At 42.1% G+C, this 24513-nt stretch overlaps 2 protein-coding genes across 2 annotated transcripts; both read right to left on the minus strand.

Annotated features, from left to right (window-relative positions):
* Window positions 1–229: 229 nt before the first annotated feature.
* Window positions 230–14700, minus strand: LOC105905708 (adhesion G protein-coupled receptor E5). The gene is made up of 21 exons (XM_031575821.2): window positions 14306–14700; window positions 13450–13551; window positions 13088–13252; window positions 12754–12906; window positions 12485–12628; window positions 12239–12367; window positions 11758–11904; window positions 11487–11609; window positions 11028–11071; window positions 10740–10862; window positions 10319–10472; window positions 9920–10036; window positions 9551–9738; window positions 9108–9266; window positions 8588–8782; window positions 2337–2554; window positions 2016–2085; window positions 1712–1803; window positions 1292–1460; window positions 935–1030; window positions 230–639 (listed from the first exon to the last, which is right to left on the minus strand). Exons 1-21 carry the CDS (start codon window positions 14334–14336, stop codon window positions 598–600), a joined length of 2661 nt encoding a protein of 886 aa, XP_031431681.1. The 5' UTR covers window positions 14337–14700; the 3' UTR covers window positions 230–597.
* A 7254-nt stretch (window positions 14701–21954) lies between these two features.
* Window positions 21955–23717, minus strand: LOC116222363 (coiled-coil-helix-coiled-coil-helix domain-containing protein 5-like). The gene is made up of 4 exons (XM_031576082.2): window positions 23605–23717; window positions 23089–23229; window positions 22826–22977; window positions 21955–22223 (listed from the first exon to the last, which is right to left on the minus strand). Coding segments are annotated over exons 1-4 (321 nt in total). The 5' UTR covers window positions 23607–23717; the 3' UTR covers window positions 21955–22197.
* Between the last annotated feature and the right edge of the window lie 796 nt (window positions 23718–24513).

The raw sequence follows: 24513 nt of genomic DNA on the forward strand, positions 1-24513 counted from the left end.
TGATAGTGAATATACAAAATCTGTTTAAAAATGTTTATTTCTTAAAACTCATATACACACACACCAGAAAGCAGTTTACAACTCTTACAACATCAAATATCAAAGAAAAATTATTAACAAGTTCATACAACACATTGCAATTGTGTTCAGTGGTTATCAATAGAAAATCTACAGCATTAAAACAGCATTTAAAGCTCAGCTTTAAATTACATTGCCCCCCCCCCCCCCCCCCAAAAAAAAACCTCAAACACAAACACATACACAAAACAACAACAACAACATCAAAACCATAAATACCTTATAAGAGAAATACAAACATTCTAGATATTTTTTAAATGTATGTAAGACATTTTGGCCACAAGTTAAGGCCCCCCCCCCCCCCCGTCAACAAATAACAACAAATAACCCCCTGAGCAGATTGTCAAGGCACTAAGAGCACTATAAATACAGCAATACATTCTTATTGAATGACTCCTCGCCAATAGCATAATTCCCCGGAAAAGTGCATTCTAAAAAAAGGCATGAATCCCCCCAAGGCGCAGACTAGTGACCCAGTTGCCTCAGTGGGAAGAGTCCCGTGGATTGACCATAGAGCTCTCAGATGTGGGACTCTCCAGTGTTCTGGGCACTCTTGGACGTCTGTGGATCACATCAAACTTCATTTAGTGGAATAACTCAACTACATCCTCACACACCAAACACTATTTGCTGCAAGAACCTTAGGTTTGTACCATTGGATGTGATATCACATTTTTAACGAGAGCATACACATTCCTTATAATTGCAATTCAAATTCACCGGGAAGTACAGATACATGATGGTACCACTGATGATGTCCCAGTAGTATCCAATGTGTCTAATGAACAGGGTCACTTGAAAAAAAGAAACCTCTGAACACAGTCCCAAAATGTGTGGTTAGTAATGCACTGAATACCTGAGTCTTGGACTGGTTTGAGCCAGAGAAGTCCGAGTACTTGGTCTTGTGTGGAGCACAGATGCAGGACATGAATTTACCGTACTCCTCTCTCACCTGCAAGTGGGGAAAAGAAAAGGCAGCAATGTGATTTGGCTGCAGCCGTGCTTGTGTGTCAGTTTGTTTTTGTACAGACCCCTGGAGAACTAGCTTGCACACAGATGCGCAGCTCCTGGCTTTCCTAAATAAGTGAAAATTAATAGACACATTTCTCTACTCTCATCCTTCCGGCAGTGCTCCAGGCACACTGACTGTGACAAGCATAAAGAATGGCGGAGCTCAGCTCTGCAAGGTTCTGCATATTAAAGAGGCTCTTACTTGCTTGTTGAGCAGGCAGTGCATGACAAACATCAGCACGCCTTGCAGGGAGTTCAGGAAGGTGAAAATGTACGACATGGCCATGGTGGACTTGTTAAACTGGAAGCAGCCAAAGATCCACATGCTGCCCAGCACGGCAAGCTGAGCTACTGCAGTGGTTGTGAATACCCTGCAGGGGGAGACAAAGACATAAGGGCAAACTTGTGACATTCCTCCTGTTGAACAGATCGTTGGTGATTCTTACGAAGTACCAGAGCCCTTCTACGTAGCTAGAAAAATTCTCTGCACATACTCAAAATCAAATTCACTTTAGACTCTAAATTGGATCCAGCCCTGATCCAGTCCTGAGACCTGTCAGAACCTACTCTGCTCCTGAGTCGGTCCTGGGCTGGGGAAGGCAGAGAGTCACCCATCACCTACTTGATTTTACGCAGGTTGTTGAGATCAGGATTGAGACTGGAGAACTTCTCAGCAAGCTTGTAGACTGTTATGAGGAAGAAGAAGACATTTGCCTAGAAGAGACAGAGATATATTTCAGACCAGAGAAATACAACACTTATTGTAATTTACCCTGGTCTGTAGTACACACAGGAATAATGACACTATACTCAATAATGAAACTATACAGACAGCAATAAATATACTATCCATAACAATAAAACAGTAGTAAATTCACTTCAATTATGATGCTCTACTCAATGATGAAACTATACTATATACTCACAGCAATGATGACAATGACAGGGCCCAGGAAACTCCAGATGAAGCCGTTTTCCTTCACATCAAACCAGCACCTGAGGGTACACACACACACACACACACACACACACACGCACGCGCACACGCACACGCACACGCACACGCACACGCACACGCACACGCACACGCACACGCACACGCACACACACACACACACACACACATTCATACACAGAGGGAGTAAATCAAAGTATGCCTCAACAACACAAAATAACAGAAACAATCAGTCAGTCCAAGTCAGCCTATGGCCTTTATGGAAGCTGGTGCAAGCGGACTGGGTCCTCACAGGCGCTTGGAACCGTATCCTTTGGCGTTGACCATGGCCGAAATGGCCACTATGAGCGCAGGGACGCCGTAGCCGGCTGCCATCATGTAGCGGGACCGCAGGGTGGTGTTGAAGACCAGCACCACCATCCGGAACAGCTGCACACCCTCCAGGCACATCCAGCAGAAGGACGCCAGGTAGAAGTAGTGCAGCATCCCCGCCACCAATGCACAGCCCGTCTGCCACAAAACACAGGAGAGAGGGGGGGGTGCTTTATGTAGGTGTGGGAGCAGTTGTCTATGTGTGTTAGTTTACCAAGGTGTGTGTGTGTGTGTGTGTGTGTGTGTGTGTGTGTGTGTGTGTGTGTGTGTGTGTGTCTGTGTGTGTGTGTGTGTGTGTGTGTGTGTGTGTGTGTGTGTGTGTGTGTGTGTGTGTGTGTGTGTGTCTGTGTGTGTGTGTGTGTGTGCATGTGTGAGTATCTGTGTGAGTGTAACCATAAATAACCATAAATAAATGAACCCTTTCTCCATTTTTCTCTGAATGTCCACCACTCTAAAAGCTGCCCTTTTCTTTTTTTTCAAAATGTGTTTATTGGTTTTTCTTTTTTTCCCCTTCCTTTCAAGGAAGAACAAGTTACAAATACAGTAAACATAAGAAACCAGCTACCTGACAAAAAATAAATAAATAAAAATAATAATAATAATATAATAATAATGATACAAATAAAATAAATTATATAAAATGACACACTCAAAACCAGATGGCACGTTCATTGGTACATTGGCAAGGGGTATTTAGACAGTGGGTTGCCCATCGATTGTACAGGGGTAATGTCTGTATGGTCACTTTAGAGCCCTAAGAAATTGAGGGCCCTTTACAAAGTCCAAGAATGAAGTCCACATTTCTTCAAACTGTGCATATTTTCCTTTCAGTGAATATGTTATTTTTTCCATGGCTATAACTTGTACAATGTCCTCTAGCCAGCCTTTGGTAGTCGGCCTCTGTATAGATTTCCAACATTTTGCAATAGTCCGTCTGGCTTGTAGTAGGCTTAGGGTAACCATCTTTCTGTTAGCTCTGTTGAGATTAATGTCCTTTGGTATGAGTCCCAAAACGCACATTCTTGGGCACATAGGAAGAGTCGCCCCTGATGTATTTGAGAGTGTCTCAACAACCTCCCTCCAAAATTCTAGTACTTTTGAACAGGACCATAAACAATGGAAAAGAGTCCCTTTATGCGTTTCACATTTAATACATACATCAGGAATATTCTCATTGAAATGATTCAAAAGCTCAGGAGTGATATACAGCCTCATGGACCATTTATACTGCAACAGTCTGAAACCTGAATTAGATGATTGTGTTTGTGATAGGGTACAAATATTTTGCCATTCAGACCCAGTTATCTCCTCCCCTAAGTCTGCGCACCAAGCAAGTCTCTTGTCCTCTGATGTCTCTGGTGACCCAGATGACAAAATCTTATAAAAGATGGAAATAAGTCTTCTCTGGTGAGGGCTTTTTACAATTTTTTCTACTGCTGAGAGGTCAGGTATTGAGAGCTTTTTTGGGGTCTTATAGATGAAGTCTCTGACTTGTAGGTATTTGAAGAAATGTTTAGCGGGTATGTCAAATTGTTTTCTGATATCTTCAAATTGCATGAGAACATCCTCCTGAAAGAGATCTGCTATTTGGCCAATACCTTTGTCTGCCCATAGTTTAAATCCCTTGTCTTTTGCCCCTGGATGAAAATTGTTGTTTCCCCAAATGGGTGTGAACTGTGATAGCTTAAGGGGAACCTTTAGGTAGCTATGAACGTCATGCCAAACACGAATGGAGTTGGAAACAAATGGGTTACCTGTGAATTTCTTTAGTTTATCCGGTTTATCTGAGTATAGATACATATGAAGAGGTATATTGGCTGAAGTCTCTCTTTCCATTTCCACCCATGAGAGGGATGGACTGGGTCTGAACCAGAAGGAGGTTGTCCAAAGCTGGCATGCCCAGTAGTACCATTTGAGGTTGGGGAGTTTCAACCCTCCCCTGTCATATGGCAGATATAGTAGAGAGAGGCGTAATCTTGCTCGTCTGTTACTCCATATGAAATTTCTGAAGACTTTAGTCATATTTGAGAAGAAGTTTGTTGGAGGTGGAAGTGGTATGCATTGGAATAAGTAAAGAAATTTAGGTAGGACATTCATTTTGAGGATATTAATCCTGCCAATCATTGAAATTGGCATTGTTGTCCATCTGTTAATAAGGTTAGTCACTCCTGATATCACTGGGCTATAGTTAGTGGATACAAGGTCCTCTGTTGATTGAGTAATTTTGATCCCCAAATAAGTAAAACTAGAAGTATTCCTAAATGTGGTTTGTATTGGGGGACAACTTCTCTCTGATTGTTTAAGAAAGAGGATGTTTGACTTGGATTCATTCAGTTTATATCCTGAAATTGATCCAAAAGTATTTATTAATCTAAGGAGATTTGGAATAGAGCACTTTAGCTGGGTCAGGAACAAAACTATGTCGTCTGCGAATAATCCTATTTTATTCTCCACATTCCCTATTGTGATACCTGTTATACTGCTGTTTTGTCTAATTGCGATTGCAAGTGGCTCGATTGCTAATGCAAACAGAAGGGGCGAAAGGGGGCACCCCTGTCTGGTCCCTCGTTGGAGTTTGAAGGGTTGGGAGGTTAAAAAATTTGTCATGACTGACGCGCTTGGGGAGTGATATAACATTTTCATGCACTTACAGATGTATTCCCCAAACCCAAACCGCTGAAGCACTTCAAAAAGATAATTGTGTTCCACCCTGTCAAACGCTTTTTCAGCGTCCAGGGAGACTATTGCTGTGTCTGGGCTTTCCTTCCTCACATCTATAATATTTAGTAGTCTTCGAATATTATGGAAACCTTGACGACCCTTTATGAAACCATTTTGGTCAGAGGTGATCAGAGAAGGAAGATGGTTTTCAAGACGTCTCGCAAACACCTTTGCTATAATCTTAGCATCTGAGTTTATTAGTGAAATAGGACGATATGACCCACATTTTATGTGGGGTTTATCTGGCTTTAGAATCAGTGTTATTAAGGCCTTTGATAAGGAAGGTGGTAAATGTTCAGCTTCAATTGATTCGACTAACATATCAAAGAGGGGTGGCACAAGCATCTCCTTAAAGCATTTGTAGATGTCAATGGGTAGACCAGAAGGACCGGAAGCTTTCCCTCCGTTCATATGGGACAGCGCTTCAAACAGTTCCTCCTTTGTAATGGGAGAGTCTAGCTCCTCTTTAACCCTTTCCTCTAAAGTTGGAATGGAAAGCTGATCCAAAAAGGGGTGTAGGTCATTAGTATCCGGGGACTCTGACGTATAAAGGTTCATATGATATTTTTGAAAAGCTCTGTTAATTTCTGCTGGATTAGTTGTTGTCCCACTTTCAGTTTCAATCTCAGTGATAGCCCTTTCATTTTGCAGTGTTTTAATCCTCCAAGCTAGTAATTTACCCGCTGATTCTCCCTGATCATAATACGTCTGCTTTAACCGAGTGATACTGTTTAAGGCCTTACTTGCTGTGACATTATTATATTTAGCCCTTAATTCTGAGAGCCTCTGTAGATTCTCCGGTGTATTATTCACTGAGAGCTCCCTTTCTAGGTCTTTAATATCTTGCTCAAGTTCAGTCATAAGGAGATGGGTCTTATTTGTATTGCTACTAGTATAAGAAATCATTACACCTCTAATATAGGCTTTAAAGGCTTCCCATCTAATAGATGCTGAGGTTTCATCTGTATTTGTAGCAAAGAAAAACTCAATATTCGTTTTCACAAAGTATAGAAAATTCTGATCATGTAGCCATCTCGGGCTAAGCCTCCACACTGTTTGGCCCCTGGCATGTGAAGTGAGGCGGTAATGCAAAAACAATAGGGCATGATCTGAAATAACTATTCCTTTGTGTCCACAGTCCTGTACATTGGCCGCAAGAGTCACAGAGATTAAAAAATAATCTATGCGGGATTGTGTTTGGTGTGTGTTTGAGTGGCATGAATATTCTAGTGTGGTGGGATTTCTAATTCTCCAGATATCACAAAGATGCAGCTCTGACATGAAGTGGCCTATCACCCTTCGGGTATTTGTGTGGGAGGAGTCATTTCTCGATGAACGGTCTAGAAGGGGGTTAGGAGCACAATTAAAATCTCCACCCATAATTATTTCACCTCGAAAAGAGGAAATGGTCATGAAGAGGTTCCTAAAGAATGTGGCATCGTCATTGTTGGGCCCATAAACATTTACAAGAATAATTTCTTGATTCAAAAGAGTTCCCCCAACCACCACAAATCTACCCGCAGGATCCTGAAGAAGTTTGTGAATCCTAAAGGGGACTGATTTATGGATAAGGATTGCTACTCCTCTTGCCTGTGAAGAGCAGCAAGAAGCTAGAATTTGCCCAGGCCATCTCTTCCTTATGCGCACAATCTCATCTGGCAATAAATGAGTTTCTTGGAGAAATATGACTTTTGCTTGGAGGTGTTTAAGTCTGGACAGTATTTGTTTAATTTTAACTAATTTTCTCATACCCCTGACATTCCATGAAGTAATATTGAGAAAAGGGGCATTACTCATAACCCAGCCTTAGTAATATTATCATTATAATTTCAACTCCTCTATAGGAGACCAGTGTGCCATCAAAACATGAAAAAGAAAAAAAAAAAAAAAAAGTAACAAACGCCCCCTCTCTAGAACAGAGACGGAGCTCTCCTAAATTCCTGCGCCCCCTAATTGCACAGACCCCACTCACACTCTTGCAATACACTGAAATTCCGGACAACTTGCATTGATCCTTAACTAAGGAGCAGATACAAAACATTAAACAAATTTGGGTGGAACCCACGTCCGGCAGAAAGAATTACGTATAAAAAATTAAAAGTATACCCAAGTATGTGTGATTATTGACCCATGACATTATGTACAATAAAACCAAACGTATTAATACAATCAAACCGAGGGCCAGCTATAATACAGCCAATGTGATACACAATACTCTTATCCAATAAAGCTTAGTCTAAGTCGTTCATTATTTTGGATCCAGGCGTGCTAGCAAAGTCTAGCTAGACTCACTCACATAATTGTCCCGTTCAGTCTGAGACCGTTCTGTCTCGATCTTTTGGATGAAGGCCTCTACATCTGATGGAGTAAGAAACGTGAGCAGTTTACCCTTGTGGTAGATTCTCATCTTTGCTGGGAACTGTAATCCAAACTCAATATCCAGATTATGCAGTCGGCTTTTCACACCATCGAACATTCTCCTCTGCTGCTGGATCTCCGCGGAAAGGTCTGGAAAAAACATCAAACGGTTCTCTTCGAACTGTAGCGATTTCATCTTGCGAGCAGCCTTCATCACTCGGTCTCTGTCGGCCAGCCAGCGGAATTTCACGAGGATCGCCCGAGGAAACGGTTTTCGGTTTGGCTTGCTAGCTTTAGAAGTTGCTGCCCCTGGAAGCCTGAATGCTTGGTCGATGGAAGGTGGAATCGGGAAATTTTCTTGACCAAGGAGGTCGGGTAGCCACATGTTGAGGAAGGACACCAGGTCACCTTTCTCTGTGCCCTCTGGCAAGCCCACCAGTCTCAAATTCAGGCGGCGCTGGCGGTTCTCCATGGTCTCCACTGATCTGGTGAGTGCTAGCATCTTTCTTTGAGTGGTTGCAGAAACGTTAGCTAGGTTGTTCAATTGGTCCTCAGCGGAACTTATACGGGTTTCTGCCCCACTTAGTCTTTCGGAGAAGGAGTCTAAGGCTTCTTTGATCTCGTGGTTTGAGGTGATAACTTCTTTGAGCTGGGCAGAGAAGTCTTTCCGAAGAGCGTGAATAGCTGCTAAAATTCCATCCTCCCTAGCTTGGGTTTCTGGGGCTTCAGCTAGCCCATGAGCTAACTCCAAATCGCCTTCTCTCTTCTTCTCTTTACCTCTTGAACTGGGTTTACTCGACTTCATTTTGGATCCTACTGATATCTTGCACTTATATTACTCGACTAAGACTTTTTACAACATCAAACGAACAGGTTTACTTTTATATGTGATATATTTCACCGGAGCACATGGGTTCTGCGACTTCTCACGTCCACGTCATGACCGGAACTCCAAAAGCTGCCCTTTTCTACCCACTGTCTGCACCTACAGGCTCTCTCTCTCTCACACACACACACATACACACACACACACACACACACACACACACACACACACACACACTCTGACCCACCCCCTGAGGGTTAGCTCACCTGGTTTTCGGTGCGGGAGATGCCGGCCAGGAAGATGACGCTGGCGATGAAGAGGCTGAGGCTGAGGTGCAGGTGGATGGTGTTGCGGGTGTTCTGGATGGAGCGGCAGCAGGCGAAGGTAAGGATGCAGGTCAGGAGGCACACCAGCGACAGAGACATCCCCACCCAGGTGATCATGAGCAGCTCAAAGGTGTCCTGTCCACACACAGAGGGAAAGAGAGAGAGAGAGACAGAGTGAGAGAGAGAGAGAGATAAATGCCATTAGAAATGAAGTGAGGCTGTGTAAAATAATAGTATTTATGTGGACAAACACAAGGTTTAATCACACTGGAAAAAAAGTCTGTTTGGATATCAGATGAATGTGCTGACATCTAAGCTAGTTTGAGACCGCTTTGAAGATTTTCAGAAGATTTAGAAGATTTGAATCCAGATCTAAATGTCTTAATGACCAAGTTCACTGTTGTGTAGACTCTCTGTAAATGTGAATGTAACCCATTCTGGGGCTCTAGGATGCGGATACCTCGACCTCGTAGAGAGCCATGAGCACGGCGAAGCTGCTAAGATGGCTGCATGAGCACACCGTGTGGTTAGCACCGGACGTCACCACAGTACACCCACGATCCGACCACACCCCGCCTTCGTGGTCCCAGTAAACACACTTGTGTTGTTCCTCTTTTGACTGCAAATAAAAAGAGGTCATTCAGTTGTATGTACGATGTTATAGTACACTGTTAATCATTTAAATATATTACACATCTATATATTACACTTACTTAACACCAATATGACCAATATTTGTAATACAAAATATTTAAACAGCTGTGTTAAAAGGAATTACTATTCTTAAATGTTCTGACAAAACATTGCTCATATATAGTAATGTTGAGTATATTTATCATCATGTTTCACTTATATGGAATGGTATTAGCATAGATATGAATGAGTGAAAGGTCTCCTGCATACATTGAGGTGGGGGAAAGAGAGGGTGATGTTCTTCGCCAGCTGTGTTGTGTTCGCATTGCTAACTGTTGCAGTCACTACTTTTGAGTTGATCTGGAACCTTTGGTTTGCTTTATCTGGAGTTACACCGAAATAATCATTAGTTGATTCCTCCAGGTTCTTATAGGTCAGCAAGGCAACGGTGGGAAATCCTGCTCCACAAAACACACACACACACACACACACACACACACACACACACACACACACACACACACACACACACACACACAGGAGAGAGTATAAATATGTAAATGTTTTTCTATGTTGTCTTTGTCCATTTCCTGTATACTGTGTGTCAAAAGTACACTGTATATCAGTGTGTATTTGTACCAGAGAATGCAGCCCCTGTCGCTGTCTCCCAGTGTGTGTCCAGTTGGGCGTTCTCGGAAAGAAGACTGACATTCCCAGTTGGGGAAGAATCCCCCCTCTCCACCAACAGTTCCACCTCTGAAAGCACACACAGAATATTCTGTTCTGATACATGGCTTTAAAACACAGCAATTTTTTTCCGGTTTTCTAGTCCTCTTAACATGCTCAAGTGCTCAGCTAAATTAGCCACATATATATTCATTCAGCGCATGAAGAGGCCAAAAATAAATATAGAAATGATAGGTTAACCACACTGTTCAAACATAAATGAAGTGTTCATTCCTCAGCTGAGGTTACAAAAAGTACTTTTTGTGTATCACTTCCTGTTCTCAACTATAATGTGGTTTGGAGGGGACTTACCAACATATTTGGTTGACTTCTTGGTTTTCGGGTAATTTAGAAGTTGTCCAAGTTGTTTCAGTGCTCCCTCAACGGCAGACAACAAAAAGGTGACTTGCTTGTGGTCTCTGAGGGGTCCTTTAGACAACAGGTTATCTATTAGGGACAGGAGTTGCTGTAGGTAGGAAACAATAAGAGTGAGTGAGGAAGAGAGAGAGACAACAGAGAAAAAGAGGGAGAAAGACAGAGAGAGAGGAAGATGATGAGGAAGGAGTGTTAAACCACTACACAGTCAGACATCCAGGGAGGGCAACAGAATCTCTCCTTCTTATTTCATGTCGACACACTTCCCAAGACCCTTGTTCAGCAAGACATTATGACACCGTTGTAGCTATGGCTCCCTGTGGTAAAAATGCTGTCATAAATCGCCATGAGGCATTACCATTAACAGCGCCTCTCCATCCAGGGCTCCTTTCTGTGCTGAAGTCCCTGTCGCATTGTTCTCAGTCAGTCTCATGCACAGGCCGCTCAGCATGGAATGAAGAGCCTCCAGTTCAGGCAGAGTCTGAAACGATCAGGAAAATAAGAAGCAAAAGCAGATGGACAACAAGGAAAAAAGGACCCATTGTGCAGCTCATTCACTAAAAAAAAACCCACAGGAACTGTGTAACATAGAGATTCATTCATTTGTACATGTATCTTAAAATGACAGAGATGTATCCAACCATACCTGGCCAACGCTGACATCATCCAGAGTCCCATCACAGCTTAATGCTGAAAGGAAAACATACAACAATGATAAATATCATCATTTGGATATAACATTGATATATATAGATACATATGAAGATAATTTATGATAATGAGTGCTGTTTTATGTTTCTGTTAATTATAACTATATATGGGGTAGCATCACATAGAGGTGTGGTCATTATGACATTAATGTAACATTTACATTTACATATAAATGATTTGGCCAACAATTTTATCCAAAGCCCTTAACAACTGAGTTACAATACAAGGAAATAGCCCACTGAGCAGGAAACATATTTAAGCCAAGTGCCGCTGAAAACGATGTCTCATCTTGATTGGGTTCAATTGCCAGACAGCTGAGAGGAAACGGAAGGAGGTGCAGAAGAAGGGAGGGAAGGGAAGGGAAGGGAAGGACGAGTGTATTATTATTTATCACCTGTGCATGCTTCCTGATTGAAGCCGTAGTTGGTATATCCTTTGTGACAAACGCATTCGTGACCATCAGGGCCCTGGCGGCATGCTCCTCCTCCACAGATGGCGGCGTCCATATTGCATATGTCTGGAAAAGACAGCAAGTGGACAATTGATTTGTGCAATAGTGAGTACGTTTTTACTATTAGAGTAGTTTTCTTCAGCACCCATGTCTTTTATACCTACTGAGTTTAAATACAATATACAAACTGTCAGCTACTGTAAAATTAGTTCACCTTCACAAGATTCAGTTTTGGTGGTGAAGTTGGTGTTTCCAGATCCAAGTCTGAAGCCAGGGTTGCAGACGCAGTAGTGGCCTCCTGGAATGTTGTTACATTTGGCGTTTTCCACACAAATGTCTGTTATTTCACACTCGTTTGTATCTGTAATGTTGAATAAAAGAAGTGTTGCAAAAGGCTACCAAACCACAAAAATAATCATTTCCTTTTAGCTCATGAAAAACTCTCACGGCACAATTCAGTTTTGTTGTGTTCCTGAGGGTAAAAAGCTTTGTTTAGATTCACTTGTTAACATCAGCTCACATAATTGTACTGAACATGTTAAAATTGCCTATCTGATAAAATGACTAAACAAGGAAATGATTAAAGTCTTTTTTTTTTCAAATGTTTTGAAACCTGCATTATCTGACTAACAGGTTGATGACTTTTTTTTTTATTGGAGAGGCCAGTGACATTTAAAAGATCAGATTGGCCTCACCTTCACAAATACCGGTTTTGTTGTTGCTACTGAAGCCAGGGTTACAGATACAGTAGTAGGACCCTTGGTTGTTGTAGCATCTGGCATTTCCCCCACAAATAGTGGTGTTTAGGGCACACTCATCTTTGTCTGTCATGTTTGATAAAAAAAACTATAATCAGCCATTATTGCCTCTTGGTCCACCAAAAGGGTAACAATATTTACTTTCACCTCCTCATCGTAGTTCAAAAAGTCTCAATAGCTCACCTTGACATTTTTGGCCATCCGAAAAGGTCCCTCCACTGCTTGTTACAAACCCAACCTCACAGAAACAAGCATAACTTCCTGCATTGTTTACACAGGCGGCATTGGGCCCGCAGTCTATGTCGTCCACTGTGCACTCATTGATATCTGCCAAGGGACAATAGTGAAGACAGTTCAGTTTCCACAGACGTGCAGGACGGGCTTGCTAGAATGAGCTTCTAATACTACTTTAAATATCCTTGATAAAATAGCCATTCCTCTCACTTTCTCACCTTGACATGTGACACCTTTGCCATCCAAAAATGTCTCTTTTCCGTTGCTTGCTCTAAACCCAATCTCACAGACACAACCATAACTTCCTTCATTGTTTACACAGGCGGCATTGGGCCCGCAGTCTATGTTCTCCACTGTGCACTCATTGATATCTGCCAAGGGACAATGGTGAAGACAGTTCAGTTTCCACAGACGTGCAGGACGGGCGACTAGGACATGCTAGTATGTTACTGTATTATGGTAGGCAACGCAGGTAGAAGTCAACTGAGAGATTAAATGAAATGGCACACATAACAAACTGTGAGTGCGTGTTTTAAATTAGTGTTTTTTTACCTTGGCATTTGTCTGGATTTTCACCCGTGAAGTTGACACTTCCCTTCGTGGACCTGAATCCGGACCCACACTGACAGTAGTAGCTGCCCTCTGTGTTGAAGCACTTTGCATTATCACCACATGGTATGCTTGGTTCGTCTTCGTCAGTGTTGCACTCATTCTCATCTTAGACCAAAAACAGAGAGTCATTAATCACCATCTTGTCCATCACCGAAACAAGAAGGAGAGAGTAATGTACAAATTAAGTTTCAAGCGAATAGCAAGAATGTTGATGCACAGACATCACAGAGCCTTTGAAAAGCATATCCTACATGTGAATGAACATACATACAATGAACAAGACAGTATATAGATTTTCTTACCTACGCAGACTGCCTTTGCATCACTGATATACCCTTCAGGACAAGCAGCTGTAGAGTCTTCAGCTTTAACTTTTACAAGGAAAAGCAGGACCAGCTGCAATTCTGACAGACAGACAGAAATATCAACCCACACAAACAGACAGACAGACAGACATATCAACACACACAAACAGACAGACAGACAGACATATCAACACACACAAACAGACAGACAAACGGACAGACAGACAGACAGACAGACAGACAGACAGACAGACAGACAGACAGACATATCAACACAAACAGATAGAGAACAGCTTGATGTTTTTGTAGGTTTTATTTTACCGCAGTCGAAAAACATGTTTTGAGGTAATTCAGGGAACAACCATCTGTATGGTTTTGTTGCAAAATAGATCACACTGTGTGGATAGGATCAGAAAGTGCATACTGTCTCACGCCCCTTAAAGTTAGCAACTCATCTGATGTAGCCTTTTTTATTTTTTTGCCACCTCATTGTGTTCCACTCTCTGTTATGGTCAAAGTAGATCTATTTTTTTGCTTGCAATTTTCTTTACCTCTTCCAAACTTTTAGCCACCTCTTGAATGAATGGAAATTCAAAAAGTGTTGTATTCTTCTACATGTATACATTTTAAGTAAAAGTAAAAAAATAAATTGTATTGATTTATATGTAATTAATAATTTAAGCATGAATAAACTGATTTATCTGATTCTTCTAGCTGGGTACTGAAAATAAATCCACGTAAGAAAGATTTTTCATGAATGTCGGAAAAAATGACCAGAATGACACAAACAGCCATAAACACACTCCTTTTCCATGGCAACATGTAGTCCACTCTCACTGTGCAAATTACTCACCCCAAATCACGAGATGCCCTCCGTACCTCATGAAGGCGAAAATAACTCACGGCTGCTCTGACCACAGCCACTTGGTAGTTGAAAATCTGAATGAGACTTGATGAGAGTTTGAACAGAATCTAAATGAATTCACACTGATTTTCTGATATTTTTTCCAGAACGATTTTTATCGGTCAACTCCGTAGGTGTCCAGCTGTTCCTGTGGGTAGTTCGGCTCCCCACCCTGCCTTGTGTAATGGTCCAACTCACAGTGATCCCCGGCTGCTTGCTGCTCATAGATTTCTCCGCGTTGCCTTCCCCGTGCCTCTGTTGTCAGCTATGACACAGCAGAGAGGCCAACGTCTCATCTGGAGAGCAGGCTTTGCAGTCACGCCCCTCTGCTAGCCAGAGACTAGAAGAGAGAGAGAGAGGAGGAGGGGGGGGTTGGGGAGGGTTTTCAAAGCATGATCTCACCCACAATGTTCCATGACAAAGTTGCGATCTGTTACGGCCTCATTTAAAAAAAAGAAAAAGTTTTGGTCTCGTCAGTTCTTTTCCTTTTCCTCTCTACCACTGCTAACACTGCCGCCTCATCAGAGTTCAGACTGAGAACAAATGGGAAATGTTACCAATGCTGAAAGTATAATGTTTGAAACTGAATAAGAAACATTTGGATTCTGCCTTTCAGCTCGTAAACACCTATAGTTGTTTCCTGTAGTCCATTCCATAGCACACTAGTTAGGCCATAAAATGTGGGACCAAGACAAGGCAAGATTATTTATGTAGCACATTTCATACACGGAGGCAATTCAATGTGTGATGCTAAGACGTTTATGTGTTCCAATGTAAAAATAAATGTGTTTGTATAATTACTGTCATCTTAACTATCACCACTACGGTTATTGGGTGTAGTCACTGATTATTTCTCTTTGTACCGGTATATGTTACTGATAAGATATTTTGTACTTCTGCATTCTGCTAGTGTTCATTAATATTGGAGTATTTATTTTGCAGCATGATATGAACCTGAAATATTTCCGGTAGGCATACACAGTTAACTGATAAATGTACCATTTCTCAGACCTATGGAGGAGTAATTCTGAGAATACTATTTTGTGAATGGGACCAGGTGAAATACAAAGGAGGAAATGTTGCCTTTACCTGGCACTTATTGACATATAATGATGCTGTATGGTTATTTATTGTCTCACACTGTTATGTCTCCTGAAGGAAATCTGTAAAAACTATTGAAGCCTGGGTTGTACCAACTCTCTTAAAAAGCTGGATCAAATGCAACACTGCCAACAGTTCAACATTTTTTCGATTTGTTAATTTCAGTGGGTGACGTGTTTTGTGACTGGTTGTATCGTCTCTGCAATATAACATGTAATTTCAGGTTAAGACACATCTAAGGGTACATCATTTATCCTCAGTGTCTGTCGTGTACGGATGTCATTTTTTTCCCAACAAGGTAAAAGAAATCTGTATTTTGAAACAACAGTCTTTCCATTTGGCTACCCTCTGTTTTAATGGCTCATCTAAGAAATGTTCTGCTCTCTAGTCAAAGCGCTCATAACTCAACATCCTCCCTGTGTCTGTGTCTCAGCGGTCAACGTGGGCATGACCTCAACCCCCTCTTTCATCCTTTCATGCCACCTTTTTCCACCGTTAGCAGGTAGCTTGAGTAGGAGATGACTCACATTCCTTGGTTAAATATTAGATGGGCAATCAAATTTGTGGGGGGAACATTTATTTAATGTTATTTTTATGTTAGAAAGCACAACTTCCAAACAGTTGAGTGGTGCTGCCTATTGAAAGTGTCAAGTATCTGCTTTTGTACTTAAGTATCCCAGTGACTGCGCTCACTACTACTAACTTTCACATTACATCGAGTCTGGGAATTCACTCCCCCCCTATTCTCTGTCACTCTTGGCTAACTGTCCTTAATTGGCTCCCACGGCCATGGCCTTTTCCTCTACCTCTGTCTGCTGCCTGGAATGTAACATGTTTAGCGACTCCCCAACACCCTTCAATGGGCACAAAACTTGCAATAAGTGTAGGCTACTGGCAAGCCTGGAAGCGAGGATATCTGTAATTGAATCGCGTCTCCTCAGCTTAGACCATATTACCTCGTTAGCCCAAACTAGCGAAACCCAGCATGTAGATGAAACTAAATTAACTACAAACCGTTTCTCCCCAATTAATATCACCGATGCTGATGATAAAGTTCTCGTAATTGGTGATTCCACCCTGAGACATATTAAACTCGCAACCCCGTCACAAACAGTGAGCTGTATATCCGGAGCTAGAGCAAATGACATCGAATCCCACTTAAAACTAATCGCCAAACGGAGATTCTCTAAAATTATTATTCACACAGGCGTAAACGATGTCCGCCTACGACAATCGGAAACCACCAAACTAAACTTCGCATCGCTACTCAATACCGCTACACAAATGGCAGACTCTGTAGTGTGTTCGGGCCCTATGCCCATAAACCGCGGTGACGAGATGTACAGCAGGCTATCCTCACTTAATAACTGGTTAGCAGAATGGTGCTCATACAATAACGTAGATTTCATAAATAACTGGCCAACTTTTTGGAGGAAGCCTGGGCTACTGCAGAAGGATGGCATCCACCCCTCCTGGGAGGGTGCTACACTCCTCTCTCAAAACGTAATACAACACCTAGCCCAAACCTACTACTGACAACCCAAAATTAGCACTGGAAGGCAGACCACACTAACTTCGGCTGCACCAGTACACTCTTTGCCCATATTAAACCATATACAAACGGTATCTATACCCAGAACGTACAAACCCAACGCAAATCACACTAAAAGAAGTATTAATCAGAATAATCTAATAAAGATACAAACTTTATCAGCACACAATGAAACTTGGGCCTTATTAACATTCGGTCCTTAACATCAAAAGGTGCACTTATAAATGAGCTGATAACGGACAACAACATTCAAATACTTTTCCTAACTGAAACCTGGCTAAAACCAGATGAATTCCTAGCCTTAAATGAGTCCACCCCTCCAAGTCATGTTAACTGCCACATCCCCCGCAGCACAGGGCGTGGAGGTGGAGTAGCTACAATTTCCCTTGCTAACCTATGTATTTCCCCAAGACCTACATTTAAATTTGCATCATTTGAAGTCCTAGTACTTCATCTTATGCATCCAATCTCAAAAGCCACTCAGCCGGTCACTCTTGTGACACTATATAGACCACCAGGCCCCTACACTGAATTTTTTATCTGAATTTTCCGACTTCCTATCCGCCCTGGTTGTAAACTCTGATAAAATCCTCATAGTGGGAGATTTTAATATCCACATGGATAATGAAAATAATAGCCTTACAATTGCATTCCAATCACTAATAGACTCTATCGGGTTCTCCCAACACGTAAACACACCAACCCACCATCATAATCACACCATTGACCTTGTATTAACACATGGCCTAGAAATTGACCGCCCTCTAGTTCTACCCCAAAATATTGCCCTTTCAGGTCATGAAATTAGATCTCCGTCCAACAACGGAATTAACCCACTTCTACAGCCGTTGTCTGTCCGACAGGACTACAGCAGAATTCATATCAAAACTACCAGTCACTCTTGCCACAGCTCCTACCACTGGCAAAGTAAATGACGAACGCACACCCCCACCCCATATCGACCTACTAACGAATGGCGTCATACATGCGCTCCACTCAACCCTTGATGCTGTTGCTAAAAAAGAGAATAAGAAAACTGAAAAGACTGGCCCCATGGTACACTGATCAGACTCGTGCACTTTAACAAACCACACGAAAACTAGAAAAAAAATGGTACTCCACCAAACTTGAGGTATTCCACCTGGCATGGAAGGATAGTCTTCTAAGCTATAAACGAGTACTTTCTGAGGCGAAATCGGCTTACTACTCTTCACTGATTGATAATAATAAAAACAACCCCAAGTTCCTATTTAACACCATTTCTAGGCTAACAAAAAACCACAATACAATCGATCATTCTGTTCCCATAAGCTTTAGTGGTAATGATTTCATGACCTTTTTCAATAACAAAATTCTAACAATAAGAGAACAAATTCATAGTCTCCTCCCCCTCTATGACCTTACACCTCTTCCAAAATGCCCTATGGCTATGGCAACACCCCCTTAACCTGGTGCTCTCCTTGAATCCTTCGCACCCATTGACCTCCCTGAACTAAACTCCCTGATCCTCTCATCTAAATCATCGACGTGCCTACTAGACCCTATCCCCACAAAACTTCTTAAACATGCACTACCCTTATTAAGTGAGACATTACTTAATGTAATGAATAATTTACTAATTTCAGGATACGTCCCCAAATCATTCAAAATAGCAGTGATCAAACCATCTCTCAAAAAACCTAACCTTGATCCTGATAATCTAGCTAACTATAGACCCATATCCAATCTCCCCTTCTTGTCAAAAATACTTGAAAAAATAGTAGCTAAGCAAGTTACTTCCTTTTTACACCAAAACAAAATCGAAGAAACCCTCCAATCTGGCTTTAGAGCCCACCACAGCACTGAAACGGCCTTAGTCAAAGTCCTGAATGACCTACTAATCGCATCCGACCATGGGTGCACCTCAATACTAGTTCTCCTAGACCTTAGTGCCGCCTTCGACACTATAGACCACCATATCCTATTACAGAGACTTGAACATCATGTTGGCATCAAAGGCTGTGCCCTATCCTGGTTTAGATCTTACCTCTCTGATCGCCATCAATTCGTTCAGGTCCATGAGAAGTCATCCAATCACACTAGAGTAAGCTACGGTGTTCCCCAAGGCTCTGTCCTCGGACCACTGCTCTTTTCCCTTTACATGCTATCCTTAGGTGCTGTCATAAGGAACCATGACATTAACTTCCACTGCTATGCTGATGACACCCAACTCTACCTATCCATGAAACCTGATGAAATTGTACATTTACCCAAGATAGAAACTTGCCTGCAAGATGTAAAATTTTGGATTGGCTAACAACTTCCTGCTCCTCAACTCTGATAAAACTGAGGTTATGCTTGTAGGCCCCGATCAATTGAGAATGACACTATCTAGCCATCTATCCACATTTGATGGCATCCCAACACCCAATACTAGCATCAAAAACCTTGGGGTAACTATCAACCAAGACCTTCTACTTGACTCACACATAAAACAGATCTCAAAGACATCATTTTTTCATTTACGCAATATTGCCAAAATTAGAAAAGTCCTATCCCTCCAAGATGCAGAAAAACTAATCCACACATATATTACTTCCCGACTAGATTACTGCAATGCTCTCCTGTCCGGATGCAGCATCAACTCAATAAAGAGCCTCCAACTTATACAGAACGCTGCTGCCCGTACACTCACCAGAACTAAAAAATATGAGCACATCTCACCTGTACTTGCCTCTCTGCATTGGCTCCCTGTCAAAAGTAGAATTGATTTCAACTGCTAACATACAAAGCCCTAAATGACCTGGCTCCAAACTACCTTAAGGAATTAGTTGTCCCCTACTGCCCTCCAAGACCGCTCCGTTCCCAGAGTGCTGGCCTCCTTGTAATTCCAAGAATATCAAAAACCACAGTAGGAGGCAGAGCCTTTAGCTGCCGAGCCCCCCTCCTCTGGAATAATCTCCCTGCCTCCATGCATGCAGATGCAGACACCCTACCGATATTCAAATCGAGACTAAAGACATTCCTCTTCAGTGCATCCTATAGCCATAAGTAACTGCGTCAACTAAGCCTAGGGGCTGAGCAGGGGCGAGAGACAACAAGGCCAATCCCGGCATGGAGGTTACCCTGCCCATTTTGGTGGCGCGCATCTCATCCCTCACTCCTGTGATGCTTTTCCATAGGGCCACTTGGTAGATAGGTAAACAGATGCTAGTGTCTAGAACCTAGGCCAACCCTTAAGGGACAATTAAGAACATCAGAAACCCATTGGTGGATTAAAAAAAAATAAAAAAATAGATACACTCCCGCTCTGCCCCTGTCCTGCTTAGTTGGGCCTGGGGGCTGAGCGGGTGAGAGAGACAATGCCAAACACGGCAGGGAGGCTGTCCTGCCAGACCCGCTGGCGCACCACTTAGTTCTCTCAATCCTGTGATGCTTTCCATGGACCACTTGGTAGATAGGTAAACAGATGCTAGTGTAAGACAAAATTACATAAACCAAACAAATCTAAACACATGTAATACCCCCCTAATCAACTAAACTGGACTAAAATCTAAATAATATATTAAATAATATTTCCTTACACCCAGCCAGGCAGCCCCTCTCCCTCTCTCTCTCGCTCTCTCTCTCCCTCCCCTCTCATATCACATTGCTAATGCTTATAATAATACTGATAAAATGGCCATATTGTCTACTGTAAATCTACTACCCAAAGGTATCTCCTTATCTGTTTCTGAAATAAATGTCTACTAACAAAAATGTTCTCTCTCCCTTGTAGCATGTTCCAATTGCTGATGGAAGTGGAAACATTGCTCCTCACCCCCACTACTCCTCAACTACGCATATGGACAGCCAAACTCTACCCACTCACTCTGTTCTTTTTCTTTTTCTCCTAATCCAGACTATCTTCGCTATGGGACGCTGCTGTAATCTCTCCACCCGGTCTACCCGTAGAAACCCTCTGCCAATTGCACCAACCGCCACCGCACTGCCGTACACTTACTCTACCTCATACCCTATGCTAGCATTTATATACAATATATAATATTGCCACCATCAATATGTTTCTCTGTTCCTACTCCCCTTACCCCTGTAACAGTAAACCTTTGAGCACAGTGTATACCCACTAAACTGGTCTTGTTTGTATCATGTATTTACCACCGGATGTCTGTATATATATTATGTACACCTACCAAATGCAGGATATGTACAACACCTGTTGTTTCCCATCCCCTTCTGCCACACAACCCTCCCCCCCCCCCCCCCCCCTTATGTGCCGTGGTTCTGCTTAAGGTTCCTTCCTGACTAACAGGGAGTTTTTTCTTCCCCGTGTTGCCAATGTGCTTGCACTAAGGGGGTTCAGGCTCTGGGCTCTGTAAAGCGCCTAGAGACAATTGTATTGTTATGGCGCTATATAAATAAAAAAATTGAAATTGAATTGAAGTAGTGTAAAGTTATGATGAACTGTTGGGGATCAAAGAGAGCGTGACTAAAACACCCTCTATTATCCTTCATGCTTACTACCAGTGGGAAGTCCAATTAGGAGATGGCACACATTCCTTGGTTAATTATTACATAGGGAACCAAATATGGGGGGGGGGAATATTATTTATGAATATATGACAGAAAGCACAGCATTTGAATGGTAAAGATGTGTTGCCAGTTTTAAGTGGAGCAAATCCCTTATGATGAGAATGTACTGTTAGGAACTCATCTTGAAAGGCAAGGCACACAGAGTAAAGACAGTTAGACAATACTCTCTCTGGCATCCCAATGAATGCAGTCAAGCCTAGACTGTACTCGTCAAATCAAACCGACAGTGTTTCTAATCAAATGTAATGGGGCCATCATCATTTGCGGTCATCTTTTGCAGAAACCCCAAGATCGAGTCAAAAAACACAGAGGACCAATTCTGAAACCTTGACAGTGTTTAGTCAAACAGGACTTTCTCCACTTTAATGTATAAAAAGATGTATTAAAAGGTCTGACACATGGAACATTATGTTATCATATAAATAATTACAGAATAGATCTAAAATAAACAAATGAATGGCTCCATGTAGAGAGTGTAAATGTGGTTGTGCAAAACAATGGTTTTGGTCTGAATGAATGCAATGGATGTCATCGTAGAACAGAGGTGTTGAACATACAGACACACAGTTTTTGGGGGACACCCTTGAGGTCATTTTGAAGGCAGCGCTGGCAGCTCTTATGATGGTTGAGGTGCTTCAGTTGCTGTTGAGAGGGGTAAAAAAGTAGAAACTCAAGGTAAGCAGAAGCTTAATGGCTTTTATTTTAAGGGACAAAAACAAAGAACACCTATCAGAGGCATATTTCCTGTGACTATGGTGTAGCCTAACATGTAGTAACTGTGGAGCACCCTTAAGGCCAGTGGTTTTGAAATGACTGCTCTTTAATATGTTTGGCTTGAATATCATGTAGAGTCACAAGTAACTTACCTATAATGAAATTGGTGTCTACAGCAAAAAAACACATGCAGTGCGCAGTAATAATTTCAGGAATGTCTGGACATGACACATGTATTAAAGAGTATGCTCACTAATTTACTACTTTTTCGTTAATTTTATGGCACTGGGCACAACACATAAGGTGTGTGAGTTTAGCATCCTGTGATAATAAACCTTAAAATTGTAGATAATGGACTAAATTTAAATCAGAAAATGGCCACTTCATTCTCAATATTTTGGTTTTTCAGTCCATCTCATTATACTCATTTTACCGTGATTGAACAGGAGTCCTATTACCCATGGAAACACTGTACACACAGTAGCAAACAAATGCTTCAACTCAGGGGACAAGGAGACGTACGAACTCACCTAGTGCACTAATGTCAACTGTCTCGGCGCAGGCTGCAAAGCGTGCCACCTCTGGTGAACAGGCCTGGGCGGCTGTCTGGTTCTCTCGCAAGCAACGTTCAAACCGCATGAACTCTCCAGCACAGTCTGTTCGGATCTTCTGAATCACCGGGCTGCCAACAGCAAGAAGGGTTACACAGACAGGTCAAAAATGAACAGCAATGCTCATCAAATACCCATGACAGACAGAGCCTGAGACCAATACATTTACTTCCCACACTCACTGTGAGGATGTACAATGTGCCACTTTTAGTTTAAGTTCATGGCACTTCTCCTGCCATGTTGATGGGTTAGAGGATACACAGGCTCCATACTTTTCCATTTCTTTGTGGCAGAACCGAGCCTTGATCTCCATAGCCGCCTGCCTGTTGGCAAGAAAACAGTAAACAGTGCATTTAAGATGTCCATATCGCTCCAAGGCTCCAAAACTACTACGGCCCTGGGTACCACGTTACCAGACTGACAATAACTCACAAACTCACTAGTTACTTCAGCGAAGTAAAGGTGGTACCATTATAATCAACTTGCTGATCAGGCCAATAAACTAATCCTAAAATAAATGTGAAGTTAACATTAAGATGTAACTTAAAACACCTACACAAGAGGTGCCTCCATGTGCTTAGATTAGCTACTATGTACCACGTACATTTGATCTGAAACAAATAGTAACACTTCACCAAGATACAGATAACGCTAAACGCAAACTGACATTTATTAAGGTATTATTAGGTAATACTTACATTTTTGTACTGGCCAGCTAATGCAAAAAACACACCAAGGTTATTCACATTAGCAAATTCTACATTCGCCAGCAAACCATTCGCGAATTAGAGCACATTCATTCGTTCAGAACGGATAACGCCTCCCGCTACACGATTGGCTGTGGTATTTTCTGACATGGAGAGGAGAGGCTTACATAGCTAAACAGCTGAGACAGTTGGTATTTACAAATGTCAGTCACAACCTCACTAGCTCAGCTATGTTCAAGTTCAGTACATCTACTTCATGCTGGGCTCAAGCAAGCATATATACCCTCCACTCCGCTTTTCGCTAGATTATGCAATGACCTTGCATGACATGATAGCATGGAATATGTAGATTTATAGTGCACAGAATAACGTTTGCAATGATGTAAGTTGCGTTTGTTGATCACGTATGGTTAATAACATATTAATTGTAGAAGGGACATGATAAAATCAAGATCTTCCCTTGGTGAAAAAACTTTTGCCGATATCTTTGTATGAGAGATGGGTTAGGTGCTCAAATTTCCCGGGATCAAAGAGTACGTTAGTAGGCATGTCCAAACTAAAAATCACATCTCAGGATTGCTGCGCACATAAGTTATTTCGGGTGCATCAACTGTACTCAGCCTACCCTACCCAACGACTGACTACGATAGCCAAACGCGTGCAAAGTTATTAAAACGTTCCACGAAAGTTCTCCAGCGTTTATATTAAACGTTGAAGAACGCTGGTCTCCATGAGAACTTTTGTGCATGTTCAAAAATGTATTTTCGGACCAGCGTTCTCCGCCGATCACAGCCGATTACGATTACAGCGTTCACCAGCTTTCACACAACGCTTTTCTGGTGCTATACCAGCGACCATGGACGATTACCAACGTTTCCTCTAACTTCATAGAATGTTGAC

Source organism: Clupea harengus, chromosome 1, assembly GCF_900700415.2.
Source record: "Clupea harengus chromosome 1, Ch_v2.0.2, whole genome shotgun sequence".
Lineage (NCBI taxonomy): Eukaryota > Metazoa > Chordata > Actinopteri > Clupeiformes > Clupeidae > Clupea > Clupea harengus.